This window comes from Acanthochromis polyacanthus, chromosome 18 (genome assembly GCF_021347895.1).
Source record: "Acanthochromis polyacanthus isolate Apoly-LR-REF ecotype Palm Island chromosome 18, KAUST_Apoly_ChrSc, whole genome shotgun sequence".
Taxonomy (NCBI): domain Eukaryota; kingdom Metazoa; phylum Chordata; class Actinopteri; family Pomacentridae; genus Acanthochromis; species Acanthochromis polyacanthus.
Genome location: NC_067130.1, coordinates 8,030,763 through 8,050,222, shown reverse-complemented (window position 1 = coordinate 8,050,222; position 19,460 = coordinate 8,030,763). Strand labels below are relative to the sequence as shown.

Sequence of the window (19,460 nt, the reverse complement as noted above, 5' to 3'; positions counted from 1 at the left end):
AAAACACTGATCAGGGCAATCAAAAAGTACTGAGGTTGGAATTGGAAGAGAGGACAATTTAAAGAGATGAAATGTAAAGTTGTTGTTTTTCTCTGTTCAGGTATGCAGAATAGTCATATTCTACCTGATTTTTTATTTTTATGCTTCCAGGTCCGTGCTCCCATTTTCAACCCGGCTGTGGGTGTCCATGAGGCGGAGATGATGAAGGACGCAGCTACTTTAATCAGCTTCATCTATCCAGCTCAGAACCCGGAGCTGATGGACATGTTGTCCCAGAAGAAAGCCACCGTTCTGGCTATGGACCAGGTGCCCAGAGTCACCATCGCTCAGGGTTACGATGCACTGAGCTCCATGGCAAACATTGCAGGGTACGTGTCCACTTCAGTCACCTGCTGCTCTTGTATTTCATTTATTTAAGAGTTTAGTAGTAGCTTGAGTCTTTGGAAGTTACTTTTTTACTTTAGTATTTGTAGCCGCCCCTTGGTTTCATTGATCAAGACGCACAGAGAGTTTCAAACGAGCGTCGATTTATTTCTCACTCTCAACGAGCACCATATAATTCATACAATTCAAACAAATAAATATAATGAACTAGTGTTTTTAGACAGGTTTTACCGTTCCTCCGACAATGCGTGAGCACTACGTTGAAGACAAAGAAACAGGAAGTTAGGAATCACCAAAAACAAAATGAAGAAATGTGCGCTCCACAAGATAAAAGCGGATCAGACCACAAGGTGGCACTACAGGACTACGATGTCTTGTTAACACAAACAGTACTGTGTAGGAGAATATTATTACAATTTGGCAGACATTCACAATATAAATTACTGTAGTTGTCTACCCTTTCTTTCTCACAATGTAATCCACTTGTTTGGTACATGTATTGTTCACTCAGCTTAAAAAGATAAACTAGCCTGGCGTATTTACAGTACATGTGTATACTCTGTATTAACCCTTTAAGCTGCAGTCAATTCCAGCCGTTTTCAGTACAAAAAATCGCTAATATTCTATTTTTAAATAAAAAAATTACGAAAAATACGGGGAATATTGGACGCACATCGCGAGGTGCATTTCCTTGAAAACGACCGATTCGTGGATTTTATACCGACTTCAGGACATGTTTTGGACAAAATAGTTTACTGGCTTGTGTCGTCTGGATGTAAAAGGTTGGATTATGGCCGTTTTTTGTGGAATCTTTTTTCTGTGTGTAATAATGAACCCGGAAATGTGAGTCGCGCTGTGTGCGTTGAAGCCGTGTATAGAGAACGGATGGATGAATATTCGTTTTTGTCGGACAAATGTGTTTTTCTCACCCGCTGTGGTAATCGCATCTGAAAGTGGTTTATACCGGCGGATTCATGAGAATCTAAGCTTTCCATCGGCGTATAGTGTTTGTATAATCGCGTTTGCAGCCGTCGGACATTCTTGAAATTCCTATGCAAACTAGTAGGTGTACCGCCGGCGGTACACCTACTTCGCACTGAAACGCAATGGGTTAATAAACAAATAGCTTTGTAGGCTATAATACCTGTAGGAGCCTAAATGCATTTAAGTTAATGTACAAATCAATCAATTACAACCATAGTTAGCAGAGTGTTATGCTAAGAACATCCACTAACTACAACATTTTCTGCAGTTTATGACAATGACAAAGTGTTTTTACTCTTTGATTAAGCGCTCTCTCTTTTTTTTGGGTTCTCTATCTTATCAGCATTTTACTTTATATCCATAGACTAATCTTTAATTTATATCTCTGCTACATTAAACATGCAGATGCTTAATGTCTATATTAATAAATTTCCCCATAATTTTCATTCCAGGTACAAGTCAGTTGTTCTGGCAGCTAACAGCTTTGGACGGTTTTTCACTGGACAAATCACAGCAGCTGGTAAAGTGCCTCCTGCTAAGGTGTGTAGTATTAGTATGTTTCTGTGATTTAAAAGTATTTTATTTAGAATGTGAATGTGTCTAGGGTAGTTGTAGCGGCACATTGCTATTGTGACCATCTCTAACTAATGTTTGTTACTAGGTGCTGATCATTGGAGGAGGTGTGGCTGGGTTGGCAGCAGCTGGCACTGCTAGGGCCATGGGAGCCATTGTCAGGGGATTTGATACCAGGTTTGTTTACGTCTGAATTACTGACTTTGAAACATGTATTTGCACAAAAGTGTACATTTCGATGAAACAAGAATTAAATTTTTCTACATAGTTGCCGGTAAATTTTATGCTGTTCAAGTAATGAAATCTCTCCTCACACCTCATCTCCCTTCTTTCTCTTTCAGAGCTGCAGCTTTGGAGCAATTTAAATCTCTGGGCGCAGAACCGCTGGAAGTGGACATAAAGGAGTCAGGAGAAGGACAGGGAGGCTACGCCAAGGAAATGTCAAAGGAGTTCATCGAGGCAGAGATGAAGCTGTTTGCCAAGCAGTGTCAGGACGTCGACATTGTCATCAGCACTGCTCTTATCCCCGGTACGCTCAGAAGTACAGACTTGTGCACAAAACGGGCCGTAAATGTTTTCAAAGATAGACCGTCCTCGAAATCAAGGCAGCGTAAACAGTTTTCTCTCAGTCTGCTGGCAGCATCTGATTGTGAGACATGGTTTTCCCTGGTAGTGAGAGAATTTAAGTCATTAAAATCTATTTATAAGAAAGGACCAGGATATTATTTACAAAAGCTATACTATTACTGGACCTGGAACATATATAATGTTTATATTATCAGCTCAACTGCAGTGAATATGATTATCTTGTTGGATCATAACATAGAATGAAAGCTTTTTCTCTTGTAAGTTTAAAAAATATATACGTTTTTCACCATATTTGATTTCGAATGTGACAAGCAAGAGGTTTAGTTTTGGATTTTGGCAAACCGCTAACGCCTTCTTGTCTGTCTTTTAACACTGCAGGTAGGCGAGCACCCATCCTCATCACCAAACCAATGGTAGAGAGCATGAAAGATGGCTCAGTGGTGGTGGATTTGGCTGCGGAGGCCGGAGGAAACATTGAGACCACAGTTCCTGGAGAGCTGTCAGTACATAAGGTCAGCGGACTTCATGTTCAAACAGACTTTTACTAATGACAAAGCTTTTTTTGACTTCTGTTGTTTGTCTTATATCAGCCATTGTTGTCTGCCAGTCCAGCTGAATGTGACTTTTCTTTTTCTCATTTTCTTCGTTTCAGGGAGTGACCCATATTGGCTACACAGACCTGCCCAGCCGTTTACCAACACAGTCCAGCACTCTGTACTCAAACAACATCACGAAGCTGGTGCGGGCAATCAGCCCTGACAAGGACAACTTCTACCTTGATGTCAAGGACGTGTTTGACTACGGGACCATGGATCATGTCGTCAGAGGATCTATTGTTATGCAGGTATGAGCGCTCACGTGGCCAGAAGCCAAAACAAACATGCCAATGCAGTTATTGTAAAGGTGACCTTTCTCAGAACGTTTTCATGTGATGTAGAGGCTGCAGCACAGATAGAACCTGCAGTTATTAGAATATCATTCAACATGTTGTAGCTCCCTGCCACAGTCACTAGATGTCACCATTAGGACACGTTAACTTTCTTACCAAGTGGCAAATGGACACTCAGTATACCTTAGCTTAATTTCTGACAAATGTGGCTTAGCAAAATAATAAAACACACATGCAGACAGATGTACGGTTTTCTGTCTTCATGTTTTAGCTAGAGCATGTCCAGCATAGAGATCGTACATGACTTTGTGTGTTATTGTCAAAATAAAATGACTGTAAATGGTTATAAATGAAAATCACAGGGAGAAAATAGTCTTTAGTACTCTGCTCTACTTGTCAAATATAGTAGCATCATTTTATTGTCATTTTTGATAGAGCAAGATTTGAAAATACATCAAGTTATGTTTAATGCACAGTAATTCAATAACAAAAGGCTAAATCTAGCCAAACAGCAGCTCATCAAAGTGTCCAGATTAATAAGAGACTACTAGATTATTTCTGATTTCCGAAAGCTCTGTCCACGTGTGATGATAATCTAGCAACTACTTAACCAACAGTAAAGAAGGTTGTGTCTTGCTGTTTCATGCCGATCGAATCGTTCTCCTTGTCGGTGATCATTTAAAATTCTAATGGTTGTTCTGTGCATAAATGTACACGACTCTCTCACTTCTAATGAACCTGCTGCTGTCTGCTGCTGCAGGTGTTTAATAAAATCAGAAGACTTTCTTTGCTGCGATGTGGGAAAAGCCTTCTCTTTATCTTTTCACACAACTCAAACTACCATTTATTGCATGTCCCTATCCGTTAATATAACTGTATGCAGTTCAGCCCTGTGCTGTTTTAAAAGTAATGCTTAATCTGACATGCAAATTTCAGCACAACACCAGCCTGTTCACTTGTGATCAGACTTAATAAAAGGAGTGAAGAGGGCCTTTAGATGTAGTTCACCTTATGCTAAACCAACAATGATTAAATGATGGTTCTTTTATCCTCTGTCAACCTTTCATATTGTATCATTCTCTGTCTATTTATTATCACATCCAGAATGGAAAGAACCTGTTCCCGGCTCCTCAGCCCAACAACGTTCCCGTTGCAGCTCCTCCTAAACCCAAGTCTCTCCAGGAACTGGAGGCAGAGAAGTCTGCTCAAATCTCCCCCTTCAGGGCTACACTCACTACTGCTGGCGCCTACACTGGAGGTCAGTTACTGTCACTTAAACGTAGATTTTCTGGTAGAGAAATCAGGAAGGTGCTAAATCTGATTAAAGTTCTAATTCGCATAGATTACACTTTGATAATGTCATAATTGGGTCTTAAGGTTTGAGGGCTGCCATAAAGTGAAGGACGGGTTAAAAACCAGCTTTTTAGGTCACTGCTGGAATGTGCACAGGAGGCGAGAAGTGACAGAAGCACATTACAAGGGAGCGCACGCACACAGGCACCCTGTTAGTGTCAGGAAGTGTGCATTGTAAAAACGGCGTCACGCTGAGTGTTTGTTTGAAGTAGCGCTGTAGTGTGGGGTTCCCATGGTGCTGCACAGCGCTCTGTGTAAGTGCACCACATGTAGTTAATGTGGTTCACACATTGTTTAGGTGCTTGAGTAGTTTCCTACTTAACACCACCACACAGCTACTGATGTTAGCTGCTTAGGTGAGAAGTTGCTTAGTTCTGGTTAGATGCTTATTGGTTTGGCATGTAATTTAGACTTTTTAGTCATGGATAGACAGTCAGTCAGGTAAAGAAAATATCCCCACTTTCACAAATGTAATCGGATAAATTAACTGATCAGTCTACCTGTCTCTTGAAGTAAAAGGAAATTAGGACAACTTGGGTGGCCAAGTGCCTACCACATCCTAAAACAGCTAAATGTGCTTAGATCTGCTAAATCCAGAGCTCATTTATGCTCTTCACCTTGCTACAATGAAAAGACGCTAACAAGCGAAGAGAGGAACAAAAAGGATTTGTCATTTTATTCTACTTTTCTACAGTTGTAGTCTTTTTGTAAAAGTTTTAGATAGATTTGTGCTTATTTTGTTTGTCTCAAACAGTCACAGCAGTTAGCATTATGCTAGCAAACAATGTGCTAATTATTTTTACCATTATTTTGTGGTGGATTTGTTTTATGTGTTTGTATAGTTTTACAGTGACTTTATTTAGGAAGAGCAGAGCATGGAGACATGTTTAATCACCAGTGGGCATGTTTTTTTGTATTTGTCTAAAGGTGTATTGTCAAAGCTTTTTTGTTACGTTCACTCTGGTTTTGTTTCTTTAATCGTGTCTCTCTGTGCCAGGCGTTGCCACCCTGCTGGGTCTGGGCCTGTCGGCTCCTAACGCTGCCTTCACTCAGATGGTCACCACCTTTGGTCTGGCAGGCATCGTGGGATACCACACCGTGTGGGGAGTCACTCCTGCTCTGCACTCTCCACTCATGTCTGTCACCAACGCCATCTCAGGTTAGTAGTGTTTTGCATTTCTTATACAGTGAATGAACTAAACTTTAGTGAAGTCGGTTTGCTTTCTGATTCCACATGAATGCATCATTCTGCACCTTAATGTAGGACAAGTGGGCAAAAACTTAAAAACAACTTTCAACATTATGGAACCCATATTAATTTAAATCTACATCATGATTAATTGTCACGTTTAGCTTTGTATGAAAAGTACATGCACAAAATCTTTCACATTTGACTTAGACTCAAACATGCATCTTACTCACCCAATAAGAAAAATAAATTACGAAGATATTTCTTAGTCAGTGGAAAAGTAGCAGTGAAAACATCAGTTCTGTTTGTAACTTGTGATTGTATGAGCAGGTTACAGCTGAAAAATGTCACTCAAAAACATAACCTCATACAATTTATGTATGGATTGGAATCAGTTTGTTCTTTAGTTGATCAGTTCACTTGATTAATCATTATATTTTAGTGACACTGAATTTTCATACATTTGATTTGTTGTTCAAGCCTAAATAAAGATATGTTTATGAAGTTTGAAATCAAATTTTTGCACAAAATTAACACATAATCAGTCCTATAATGTCAGTAATGGTTTTCTGAGTGTCATTGTCCACACATAAGCTGATACAACTTTATTGTCTACCAGAGTGGAAAGTTATTGAGCACTCTCAAAAACACAACTTGCATGAAACAGCATTAAGTTATTCGCTCAGTATCCTGGTAAAAATACAAATAACACCTCTAAAACGTAAAGTAAGGACCATCTAGTGGGTCTTTGTAGCCGTTCTGTCGCTTTTTTCCTATTAAGCCAAAATACATTTTTTTTAAGCTGGTGTCCTTATTGTTGCTGCGGCTTAACACAGAGAGGTTAAGAGGTTAGAGAGGTAAATGCATGTGTGTGTTCTCACAGCTTTGATCACCCTAAAGCCTCAGACTGGGGTAGGAAGTAACACACCATGTGTGATCTTTGGGGGTCAGGGAAGTCCTTGTCTTTTCACTCGTACACACAGCCGGACACCAGAGCTCGGTGGTGGAGCCCAGCGGTGTAACAACTAAGAGACACTTTTCACTTTCTTTCAAACTTTATTAGCGACACCCATACCCTGTTCACATGTTCCCTTCTTCACACCATCTCCATCATGTCGGTGCCCTTTTATTTTCCGCCTCCTTTTCTTTAGATTTACTGTCTGCAACTCTGTGAAGTTTTTCAAACGCTATCGTTGAAGGGAGAGCGCTCTAACAGCCATAAATTTGCAAGTTCATTACTGAAAATTTGCAGAATTTCAGAATTAATTTGCAGTCAAGTTTCTTTAAAGGCTCTGCTTCTGTCTGCCCTCCATCTGTCCTCTTCACTCCTTCTTTTCCTTTCTGTCCAGGTATTTCTTTTTCTTTTGTATTTGGCATAGACTCATTACCTTTTTTTTTAATTTCTGTCACTGGCTGACTGCGGTTATGGAAACAGACCAGCAGAATTCTGTTTTTGCTATGCCAGGCATCGTAAAGACACACACACACACACACACACACACACACACACACACACACACACACACACACACACACACACACACACACGATCACTCGCAGACATTAGGGAATCATGTTGGAATTTAGGGTTTGAATGAAGGACAGTTATATTCTTCATGGGGAGATTATAGTGTTACAACCTGTGGTGACTCTGACTGGTGGGTCATCTTAAATTCTTCAGATACTGGTTTCATATCCAGTGGCTCACTCAAGCACGTCTTCATATCTGATGACTGATGAAAACGCTTTCATCTACTTGAGAGCACTGATTCAATCTTTCCTGTACCTAATGTTTGTCACACCTACACGACATTAGCCCACCCAGCATACATCTGTGTATGTACGTGTTGCCGTTGCGTGTCCACTGATGCCTGTTGGCTTTCTTTCTGGCTAATCAGTACGTTGTGGAGGACAGGCACGCCTTAGATCTCCTCCTAAATGGTGTAACTGGAGCCGTTTTCTTTTCTCTCCTTTTGTAAAAACACAAATTCTTGGCTTTATCATTGCCTTTTGTCAGTGACCAGGTTCGGCTTTTCACATTGGCTACAGGATAGCCTCTGTTATAAGAGCATGATGGATGTGGATATATAGTATGTTATCAATCTGTTACCCAGTGTTGTTAATGTTAACCTGTGTAACCCCATATAGGCCATAAAGCAGAGGTTTACAGCATATAATTTCTGCTATTTGTATTTCTTTTTTCTGTCAGAACACGTTTTACACCAAGCTTTTTAGTACATTTTAGGCTGATATTATTGAGGAAGACAAGCCTGACAGATTTAGTGTAAACACGCAGACAGTACTTGAAAATGTACAGTAAAGGGCTTGACATTTGGGGGCGGCATAGCTCAGTGGGTAGAGTGGCCGTCTTGGAACCGGAGGGTTGCCGGTTCGATCCTTGGCCCGTCAAGCTCATGTTGAGGTGTCCCTGAGCAAGACACCTAACCCCTAATTGCTCCTGAGGGGTCGTTCCGCCATCAGTGTGTGAATGGGTGAATGTGACGTATCATGTAAAGCGCTTTGGGTACCTTGCAGGTATAGTAAAATGCTATATAAATACGGACTTTTTGCATCATAGTTGACATTTTTGCTGTTTTCAGGCCTAAAACCAACATGGCCGCCGATAACCAAACACCACATGGCATTTTTACACAAAGATTCTTCTCAATATTCTATAAATAATTGAGTGAAATTGAAAGTTTTTTATGAAGATATTGTAGTAAACCTGTTGACATGCCATAAATCCACACTTGACTCACACACTACTTTATATTAAATAAGTCAGAAAGCCTTGGAGTCTTCCAGTGTTTTCTTCAGGAGGAAATGACATCATGTGGAGCAGGTCATGTGATCTGGAATTAACACACTTCCTTGACAATCAGAACAGTTTTTGAATAAGCTCATTTTATTATTGTTTAGCTCATTAGAAGGTGGTTGTTATTAAATTTGGACGGTTATTTCGTTGACATTTTAAGTGATATTAATAAGTGATTGTTTCCATAATAAATCATTTTGGAATTTGTAAAGACATGATCATAATGAACATAAGATACATTATTATTTTAATTCTAATAGAAATGTGTGCAAGCTATATCCCATGGACTTTAAAAGTCCCTCAATTATATACTGGCTCATTTGTTATTGAGGCACCATATTCAGTGATCAGAAGTAGTTTAACTAAGGCACACAAACATCCCAATGCACAAGCCTTTATAAAAGGACTACACAGCATTTAACATCAACAAAGCAGCTATCTTGAAGTCATCAGCTGCACGGAAGCAATAATTATCCTTAGAAAACCTGATAAGAATGTAGTAAGTGAGGTCACCAGGTTTACGGTGCTGACGTGGAATCGCAACATTTCTGGTCCGTGTTTAAACGGGGATCTTTGTTGCCCGTCACTATCCATGTACCTCATTAAGAAATGCCTAAAAATTAGAGTTATGTAATGTTTGATCGAATGTAAGTAAAGTTTGGATTGAAAGAACATTTACAGATAGATTAAAAACTTTGTGAAGAATCATTCATTCATTCAATAAAAATTTGAGAATTGGTACAAAAACACAATAATAAGGCTAATCAGGCTGTGAATTAGGTTGTTTTTACGTTACAGAAATGGTGAAATTGTACTTGAAATTCTGAGGTAGAAGCTGATAGACCCGCAAACTTAAATCTGACTTTTGCATTGAAAAATGTAGGTTAGATTTTTCCTTTTCCCTCATTTGAAAGCCCAGTTGTGCTGTTGACTTTAAGTACGAACATTCTTCCACACATGCAGACCCTCTCTACCTGTTAGTCAACCTAAATTGCACACAGTCTCACGTCCCCCACAGCGCTGAGCCACATCTCACTGCCTGTAAGTCATTACAGGTCTGATCTTATCAAGATTTCCTGAGTCTCTTTTGGTGGAAACACACACACTCTTTTTCACTCTTTCCTTTTTATCACTGCATCTTCCTGTCTTTCTTTTTCTTACATGGGAAACAAGCAGTATTGGGAGCAAAATGTCAGTAGATGTGCTGATTAAATGCTAACTTATGCAGTCCCTCTAGGATTTTGCACAGAGATTGTTGCGGCCTAAAATGCCTGAATTCACGGCAGCTTTTCTAAAAAATTGCAATGTAAGTTGCAGGAAACGGTGACAATTGCTAAAAAGTTGCATTTTTTTTCAGTTTTTAGAACATGTTTGGACATTTTAATCGGCAATATTTATTCCTAATCTAGTTCTTTAACATGTTCCAACCCATTTACACAAAAGCTGGTCCATCACAGTGGGAAATTAGCAGCAGCCAGATACTGGTTTAACATGAAGTGGTTGGTAGATTTAGGGCACAAAATGATGATGTAGTGTGAAAATGTAAGTAAATGAATGCTGTAATATGGGTTGTCTGCAGGTCTGACAGCTGTGGGTGGTCTGTCCCTGATGGGAGGCGGCTACCTCCCGGGTACCACTGCCGAGACGCTGGCTGTTCTCGCCGCCTTCATCTCTTCGGTCAACATTGCCGGTGAGTCACGCGAACACAGACACCTCACGGCGATCCCTGCCAGTTACAGCGTCCTCGAGCCAACAAAATATCAACTTCCCCCAAAGATTGAAGAGTTTTCTGTTGATTGTACAATAACATCGTTTCTAACCAAGTTTTGCAGCTGCCCTCTCTGCCCACCTGCTCAGACCGGAGTCGGTGGCTCGGGCTCGGACCACACACATCAATTCCTGCTATTAGCCTTAATAATTCCCGTTAAAATGACAAAGTGTTCCTGGAGTCATTATAATACTCATCACTCTGTAATAGTCCCGGGAAACGGAGTGCTCCTCCGGGGCTGAGCCATGAATTGGTTTTGATTTCTCCTATTAGCTCACAGCCAGGCGTCAGGGGAGACTTTGATGCAAATGAGTAGTTGAGTGACAGAGATCAGTTCAGCCTGTTTGTTAAAATCCACTGAAGCCTGTTTGAGTGTTTTGTGTGAGAGATGCAGGACGCCACAAGGTTCAAGTTCAAGCCACAGCTGTGAATTTAGCCACAAATCACGAGCCCTTTAAGACTCCGTGGCATTACTGTTCAAATTGTTTTGGATTTTTCCGAAAGCATGCTCGAATACCACAGCCGTCCGAGACATACCTACCGCTGTTTAATTTTATTTTTGATGTCGTCTTTGGGTTCGGTTCCACACGCACATTTCTGAGCAGTTTACCACATTACCCATAAACCCATGGGAACAGAAAAAAAAACATTCCATGGAAAAGGGACGAAACACAATGGTGAAAATTTAGCTCCAATAAAAGCGACCTATCTGCACAGTCGTACGATGTGGAAACGCTTAAAAGACACCTGTCGAGCTGAAAATGATCAGTTTCTCGCGTTCCGAATGTCAAAGTGCACAAGATTGGTCATTAAATTCAGGATTTTCCTGGTGTTGCTCCAAACGACTCATTCTGCTCAGTGAGCTTTGGTTCTGTCTCTGATCATTGATGATTTAAAAAACAGTTCAGTCTGTGGTAGAAACATGTCTCAGTACACTACAGAGTTTGTTGCTACCATAAACTCCAACTGATAATTGCCCAGTAAATCACAGCTCCTGTTCTCCTATGAGGAAAAAAGCATCATTTTAAAGGGAGAAATATATTGTGTGTCTTTAGCCTGAAGCCCTATTCACACAGGATTAGTGTTACCTCTGGACCAATGGTGATTTCTAATAATTGCGGAGGATGTCTGTGATCTCAATCCCGTGGGAATGCACCATGTCTGTAATTTGTAAAATAAAAATTCTGCCACAAATTCCCTACCATATTTCACCAAACACCGACGTCCTGTGATAAATCTGCATCTCAGTGATTTGGAAGTATTTTAGTTGTTGTTTCAGCCATGGAATCTGCATTTTACTCGAATTTACTGCCATTACAGCCCGAATATGATTTCAAAACTGTGCACTTCGCAACATCCACTTTTATCGGTATGTAGTCGTCATGGCAACAGTAAATACGTCAAAGCAGCAACGTGACTTGAGAACAGTGGGCAGCGTTGCCGGGATTACGGGCCATCAGGGCGTTTGTATGAAGTCTAGAAAAATGTGTCTTGCCACATGCTGCTACACGTCATCCATCTCAGTATGCTCCCAGATTTCCCTCTTCTTGTTGGTCTGATTTTGCCATTTCTGCGAATGCTCCATAGGCCTGTTGTGTATCGGCCTGCTCCTGCGTTTCCTCCTGAAATGCTGTTAATAATTTCCACCACAGCCTCCATAATTCAACTGGGAAAGAGGTAGAAAAAGGTGTTCAATACTAAAAACAACTAAAATACCCCCCAATCACTGAGATGAAGATTAGCACAGGGCTAGTATTAGCACAGGATGTCCGTGTTTGGCAGATTTTGGTAGGTAATTTGCAGTGGAATTTTTACTTCACAAATTACAGACGTGGTGCATTCAGACACAGACATCCTCCACAATTATTGCAAATCACCATTGTCCTTAGGTAATAGTGATCCCATGCAAATAGGGCTTAAGTAGATAAAGAACTTTATAGCTGCATCCATTAATATCGGTTCATGTTTAATTTGACATTACAGTATTAATCATAATGTTGTTCATTTGGTGCATCCATCACTTTGTTCCAGACTGAAATATTTCTGCACCTGTTGGACTGATAACACTGTAGTTCTGGTCCACAGATGATGAATCTTTATGACCTCTGAGGGGGATTCTCTCACGTTAACTCTGTAAGCCTTTTCTGTTGCTCTCACAGTGGCACTAGCATAAATGTGATGGCACTTGTGCTTGAAATGTGAACTTTATTCACTTTCCAAAACAGAAAAATGCAAGCAAATTGAAGCCATTCAGCAAGACGTGACATCACCCCTTTCAAAGTGAATAAGAAGGGAGACCATTGAAGCCTGAAACACATGTGTCAGTTCTGCCTCGGTCTTGTTTTAGGCTTCATAATGTGCATTGTGTTCTCAGGTGACCCATTTTATGTTAGTTTAATAAAAATATAAGAACAACCAAAATAAAGGAGTAGATCCTGGCTTTGTGTTGCTTAAATACGTGAACATTCCTCCCTGTTAATGTATTGACTCAGACTGGTGTACAATAACAGTTGTCAGATTCTGGGACATTCTATAACCAATATTACATTCGCTGGACAGAAACAGACGCTCACCTCTGATTCACCTTTGTATGTATGAGTTCGAGTGTGCACGTGGCTACAATCATGCCAGAGGGAAAAAGAGAGACATACACACAGTAATGTGATCTTCCCCTGTAAAGCAATGAGGCACTGTCTGGTCCTGGTTTGACACTTTTGAGGTTTTCAACTTGAAATATTTACACTGACATAAAGTAGACTCATTAAATTCCTAACATTGGTTATTGGGCTTGGCAGCAATTTTAACTATTGGCTTTAAAACACCTGTTCTACCAAATTTATATATATATATTTCAGGTGCTTTGACTCCCTGCTTCTCCCCTTGTTCTCTCCATTTTACACTTATGATCAAGTTTTTTGTGTATTTCTTCTTTCACGCTCTAAAGCAACTTTTAAACCTTATTTTGTGCCGCTTTAAGTGTAAGTGTGTTGTTTTTCTCTCACCCAGGTGGCTTCCTGGTGACCCAGAAGATGTTGGACATGTTCAAACGTCCCACTGATCCTCCAGAGCATAACTACCTCTATCTGCTTCCTGGTGGCGTCTTCGTCGGAGGCTACGCCGCTGCTCTGCAGTCTGGATACAACATTGAACAGGTGTGAGAGGATGTTTATGCCGTGTCCACATGTTTAGCTGAAGAATGCCTTCACAGTTTCCTCCTGCAATCATTTTCTATGTCCCTTAGAATTGGTGCAAAACAACCTTTCGTGATATAAAAGTCCTCCAGACCTCCAAATGTATTCTTTGTTTGCCCAGATGTTGTACAGGACCTTCCAAGTAAAATCATTTTTTTTGTTCAGCTTGTGATCCCTCAATCCTCATCTGCAATCCCCTTTTTTCCATTCTCTCCCTCTCACCAGATGATGTACTTGGGCTCAGGTCTGTGCTGTGTCGGTGCCCTGGCCGGCCTCTCCAACCAGTCCACAGCCCGTCTGGGTAACGCTCTGGGTATGATGGGAGTCGCAGGGGGGATCGTTGCCACTCTGGGCGCCCTCAAACCAAATCCAGAGCTCCTGGCGCAGATGAGTGCCGCCATGGCTGTGGGTGGCACTGCTGGTGAGTATCTACGTCTAGAGAACAAGCAGACAGACTTGCAGGAATATCTGCAGAATTACGTGGCAGCAGATGGAATGTCTGTTGACTCCCAAAAATAGTGGATTTGGGTTTTGCATTGTTTGTGCGTGAATGCACGTATTCCAAATCTGGCCAGATTAAGCAGCAGGTGTGCCGACAGTACAGTCTGTGATGTTTACATCAAACACAACATGACTAACTCCCCGCCAGACGCAGGAGGTCTGTCAGGACCGTCAGCAGCAGGTATTACTCACTTTCTTTCTCTCTTTCAGGATAGCGCGATCATTTAAATGGTAATTGTTCCAGTAACAAGGCTGAAACCAGACTAAACTATCCACGCAAACAATAATGCTCCTTTCAGCAAATACTTCCTTCAGGACACGCATTCACACAAAGTGTAGACCAACTCACAAATGTGGAATTTCCCTGAGCAGGCCTCATCTGCAACACCTGGCTCTTCAGATGGGCCCACTTCCCAGCAGTCCTCTGAGTGTGTGTGCACATGCTTGTGATTTGCATGTTATTTGTGTGCAGGTCTTTCGGAACTGCTACATTTATTTGCTATCTTCTCTCTCTCTCTTTCCCTCTCAAGGTCTGGCCATTGCTAAGAAGATCCAGATCACTGACTTGCCTCAGCTGGTGGCTGCTTTCCACAGCTTGGTCGGGTTGGCCGCCGTGCTCACCTGTGTGGCTGAATATATGATCGAGTACCCCCACTTCGCCACAGACCCTGCAGCCAACCTCACCAAGATAGTCGCATACCTTGGCACCTACATCGGTGGAATCACTTTCAGTGGCTCTTTGGTTGCGTACGGCAAACTGCAAGGTGAGAAAAGCACAGCTGCACATACCTGATGTTCCCTGAGAAGTAAACACTCACACCTCTACTATTCTTGTGTACAGACAGAATTCTTTTTAATTTCGCTATGCACCTATAAAGCACATTTCACATACTGTTAATGACCCTGGAAATATAGCCCATTGTATGTTGCTATTTGACTCCTTGTAGGTGCATAATACACACTGGAAAAACCTTGGATGAGGTATTAGTTTGGAATTTTGTTTAGTTAGTTTTTGAGTAGTTAATTTACAGAAAACTAGCTTTGTCCTAGTCGTCTTTCTCTCTTCCTTCATTCCTTCCGAACCAGCTCACATCTCTGTTAAGGCCTCTACACACTGTGCTGTTTTCGACCGTCTCACACGAAAGAGAACAATCGTGAGAGAATCGTGGTGATATCTTTGGGCTTGGCTCTAAGTCGGTGGTCCTATGTCGCACTGAGAGATGGGTTCAAGAACGCTCGTTGTCATGGTGACCAAAGACAAGCTGCAATAAAATTCTGTCAGAAATTTGGAGTGATCGTCTCACAGTGTGACTGCTGCTGAGACCCATATCAACCAATTAACTAGCCAATAGAAATGCAGGATGAAATGACGTACTGATCAGAGAGACACCGGCGCTAAACCCAAATAGATGATTTGTGGCAACAATTACAAAACGCATCAAAACAAATATGTGTGATTCAAACAAAGAAGACATGTATTTTGTTAGAAAGTAACAGACCATAACAGTAATTCCTAACGTACAATGCCAGTAGATGCTAACAGGTACTTACTTCAAGCTGCCTTTGCAAAATTGGCATCCCAAATTGGCCTCTCTTTCCAAGCCACGACTGCATCCATATTCTCCTCCTCCTCCTTTTTTTGAGATTTCTCTCCGAACACATAAATGTCACAAGAGCGAGGGCTCGGTTTATGTTTTGCCAGTTTCCCTGTGATTGTAGGAGCTCCATCTGTTAAGTTTTCATGGATAGACGACGCACACTTATGACATTTTATTCTTGCACATTTACGTCGACTCATGCACATCGTAGGCTTCGACCCAGCTGCGTTTTCATCGTGCAATCTGAACAGAGCGAACTTCATGTCGTGCCCAAAGATTATTAGATTCATGTCATACAGTGTAGCAAGCTGTAAACTTATAAGATTGTTGAAATCGCGCAGTATATGTAGAGGCCTTTAGACCTGTAGGCTCATTAGCTTAGCTTAAAGACTGAAAACCTGGGGAAACTGCTACCTTCAACATTTTGTTTTGGCAAAAGATTTAAACTGAAGTGTTAACTGGGGAACTTTACAGATGCTAGATGAAGAAACTTCCTCCACCATCTACAATTGATCTAAGCTAGCTGTTTCCTCCTGTGTTTAGTCTTTATGCTAAGCTAAATGAATCAAATCCTGTCTATAGTTCTGTAGCTGGCAGGAGAGTGGTATTGAGTCCCAAAATGTTCCAATTCCCAGTTTGTTCTCTTTGTTAAAATTGTGATGCATCTTTTTTTATGTTTTTAGCAGTTACCATTCAGTATTTTGCAAGTTAATGCTGCCTAGTTGTGGGTAAATATCACAAATTAAGTGAGCTGTGAATCCTGATGCACTTTAATGTTGAGCTAATGACAGGAAATGGTTGTCTTTATGGATGCAAATAAAATCCCATTCGAAACAGGACTGATGGAGTTTTTTTTTTTAAACTTGCTGCTTACAGATGATGTGTTAGCTTGGCTGTTCTGTATTTATCAGCCTAAGAAGGTCACTGCTGCCCGCTGTGTAAAGGAGAGAAAGTAACAGTTCATCAGGTTCATGTGCTGGCAGCAGTCCTGGCAGCCACGCTGTAATTTCCATGTTGACGGCAAGTGTTTCATAAGGACAAATTATGCATGAACATGACATTCAGTTAAAGACAGGGCTCCAGTGGTGGCAGCTGAAGGAGAAAACTAAATGATAAATGTCACATGTGGAATCTGAATGTCCTTAAAAGATCACGGCACAGTATTTTTTTGTTCACAGGTGTTATTTATTTTTTTCCCCTTATTTCATATTACATATTTTACCTTGTCTTTCCTGAAACCTTTCACTTCTGCCCACTTCAGGTGTGCTGAACAGCGCTCCTCTGATGCTCCCTGGTCGTCACGCCCTGAATGCCAGTCTTATGGCAGGTAGTGTTGGTGGAATGATTCCCTACATGCTGGATCCAAGTTACACCACAGGCCTCACCTGTCTCGGATCAGTGTCTGCTCTCTCTGCTGTCATGGTGCGTTGTGGGTCTGTGTTTTTGGGGTCTTTAGTTGCACACAGCGGGGCCTTTTTCGGAGGGAAAATCTTGAAATGTTCTTTCGTGCTGACAGTCTGAACATGTAAGAATGTTGTTAAAAAACTTCAATAAATGCCAGGAAGGAGAGAAGGCATAAAAGTCAGAAAAAAAATTATGCTCGAGACAGACTAAAATGTAGTAAGTGAGAAAATAGACAACAGGAGGGATTTACTAATAAATGTCAAACTGGAGGCTTTTTGCAGAGGAAACAGTAGCTGCCCAGAAATTCAGGGTGAAGCGGGGAGCTGGAAGTCATAGCAGCAAAAAGACCGTGCTTTGTGGAGCTGCAGGTCGCTGCTTGTTTTCAACTTATTACCTCGGTCTCCACCTTTGTTAAAGGTAAAATATGTAACATTCATACGTTTAGGTAGGGGTTCAAATCTTTGGACACCTCACGATTCGATTATGATTCAGGGGCAACAATTCGATTATAAAAAGATCACTGATGCATCTTTATTTTATGTATAATGATGCACTTTTTCACAATACACATTTCTTTTTGTTATTTGCTTCACCTTTTCCGATGAGGGTGGCAGCTTTCTAATTGCTTCCTCGATTCTTCTCTGGTGGGTAGCGCCACTAGTAGCCGTCTTGTTGTGTTGCCAAAGTAAAGGTGTCCCAAAAAATCTCACATCATTTCGTAGGTCAATAATTTTGGCAGTTCTTGTTGAAATAACCTCAAATTTTCACAGAATGTATAGAAACAGATCAAGATTTTGTATTTAATGTTTTATTTTTGTTCTATTGTCAGGTTGAGCCGTGCCACTCACTCCCAAAGAGAATACATTTTGCGTCTTGGAATCTGCTCGCACACAGTCACCCAAGACTGTGCAGCATGCCTTCAATGCAAAATTTGGAAAAACTTCACCAACCGGCAAACAAATTTGGACTTGGTACCAAAATTGAAACGGCAAGGCTGCTTATGCAGGACTAAAGGATCTGGTAGACCATCATCAACATCAGCATATTCCAAAATGACTTCTCTTTAGGAGTGAACGGCACGGCTCAACCTGAGCACAGAACAAAGATAATATATTAAATATAAAATCTTGACTGTTGACCGCCACAGACAGATTATTCGTTGCATATGGTCTTATGATCCGGACTAAAGTATTGTTGTGAATCAGAAACATAAAAAACAGCAAAACGAGAAGAAGAAAGCTCTCCAAATTTTTCCAGCATTGCAAAAAGCAGTTACTGGTCATGGTGGCTTGTTTTCACTTCATGATTAGGAGATTAAAAACGGACGTGGTCATTTTTGTGGGATTTAATTAGTCTTGGGACATACTGAAGTTTTGATAAATCCTGGCAGTTTTCTTTACTGATGTTGAGTTTTGCAGCTTCTGAAAATAGTTTGTAATCAAGTGAACCCGAGCAGAGCCGACAAAAGCAGAGGACACACACTTTTTTGATTACTGAGAAAAGTGGAAAAAATAAAGTTGAACACAGTGACGTGTTGCAATTTCAGCATTTCTGCTCGCTTTGTGTATTTACACGTGGTGCTCGGAAAATCAGCAACTGGACCGAGTCCCAGAAAAGACTAAGAGCGCATTCCCAGAAAATTTAGATGGATATCAGGTCGCTCTCTTTCATAAGTCTGACCTCTAATCAGTCGTTAAAGTACAGTATAATGCATCATCTACTGTACGTGTGTGTGTGCGTTCGCTGCAGTTCAACAATTCACAAAATTTAGCACACCCTTCTGGATCTTGCTGCTGCTTTGGTAACTACAGTTGGCGTGTGTTGAACAAAAGCTGCACAGATGATTCAGGGACGAAGAACAAGTGAATCTGATTGTGAAAAATGTACCAAAAACCAGAGAGGTGTTTTTTCTCTGTTGATTATAATTCATAACTTCACCTTTGTTGATTGCTCTTCCATGTACCGACGGTTTTAAACAACTAGTGTGATTTCAGCAATGGATAAAATCTCATGTTTTCCCGTTTTTCTCCTCTAGGGTGTCACTCTGACAGCAGCTATTGGAGGCGCTGACATGCCCGTGGTCATCACCGTACTGAACAGTTACTCAGGCTGGGCTCTGTGCGCTGAGGGCTTCCTGCTCAACAACAACCTGCTGACCATCGTCGGAGCTCTCATCGGGTCCTCTGGAGCCATTCTGTCCTACATTATGTGTGTGGTGAGTGG

The 19,460-nt window shown here is 41.1% G+C and overlaps 1 protein-coding gene across 1 annotated transcript in view; it reads left to right on the top strand.

Annotated features, from left to right (window-relative positions):
- Positions 1 to 19,460, top strand: part of nnt (nicotinamide nucleotide transhydrogenase) — a 42,378-nt gene that overhangs the window by 7,278 nt on the left and 15,640 nt on the right. Inside the window, exons 4-17 of the mRNA XM_022206190.2 lie at positions 151 to 368; positions 1,821 to 1,908; positions 2,030 to 2,118; positions 2,283 to 2,470; positions 2,908 to 3,041; positions 3,182 to 3,373; positions 4,523 to 4,676; positions 5,769 to 5,930; positions 10,355 to 10,465; positions 13,550 to 13,695; positions 13,960 to 14,155; positions 14,766 to 14,999; positions 17,095 to 17,255; positions 19,273 to 19,452. Of these exons, the coding sequence (XP_022061882.2) occupies positions 151 to 368; positions 1,821 to 1,908; positions 2,030 to 2,118; positions 2,283 to 2,470; positions 2,908 to 3,041; positions 3,182 to 3,373; positions 4,523 to 4,676; positions 5,769 to 5,930; positions 10,355 to 10,465; positions 13,550 to 13,695; positions 13,960 to 14,155; positions 14,766 to 14,999; positions 17,095 to 17,255; positions 19,273 to 19,452 (2,253 nt within the window). The remainder of the gene's footprint in view (positions 1 to 150; positions 369 to 1,820; positions 1,909 to 2,029; positions 2,119 to 2,282; positions 2,471 to 2,907; positions 3,042 to 3,181; positions 3,374 to 4,522; positions 4,677 to 5,768; positions 5,931 to 10,354; positions 10,466 to 13,549; positions 13,696 to 13,959; positions 14,156 to 14,765; positions 15,000 to 17,094; positions 17,256 to 19,272; positions 19,453 to 19,460) is intronic.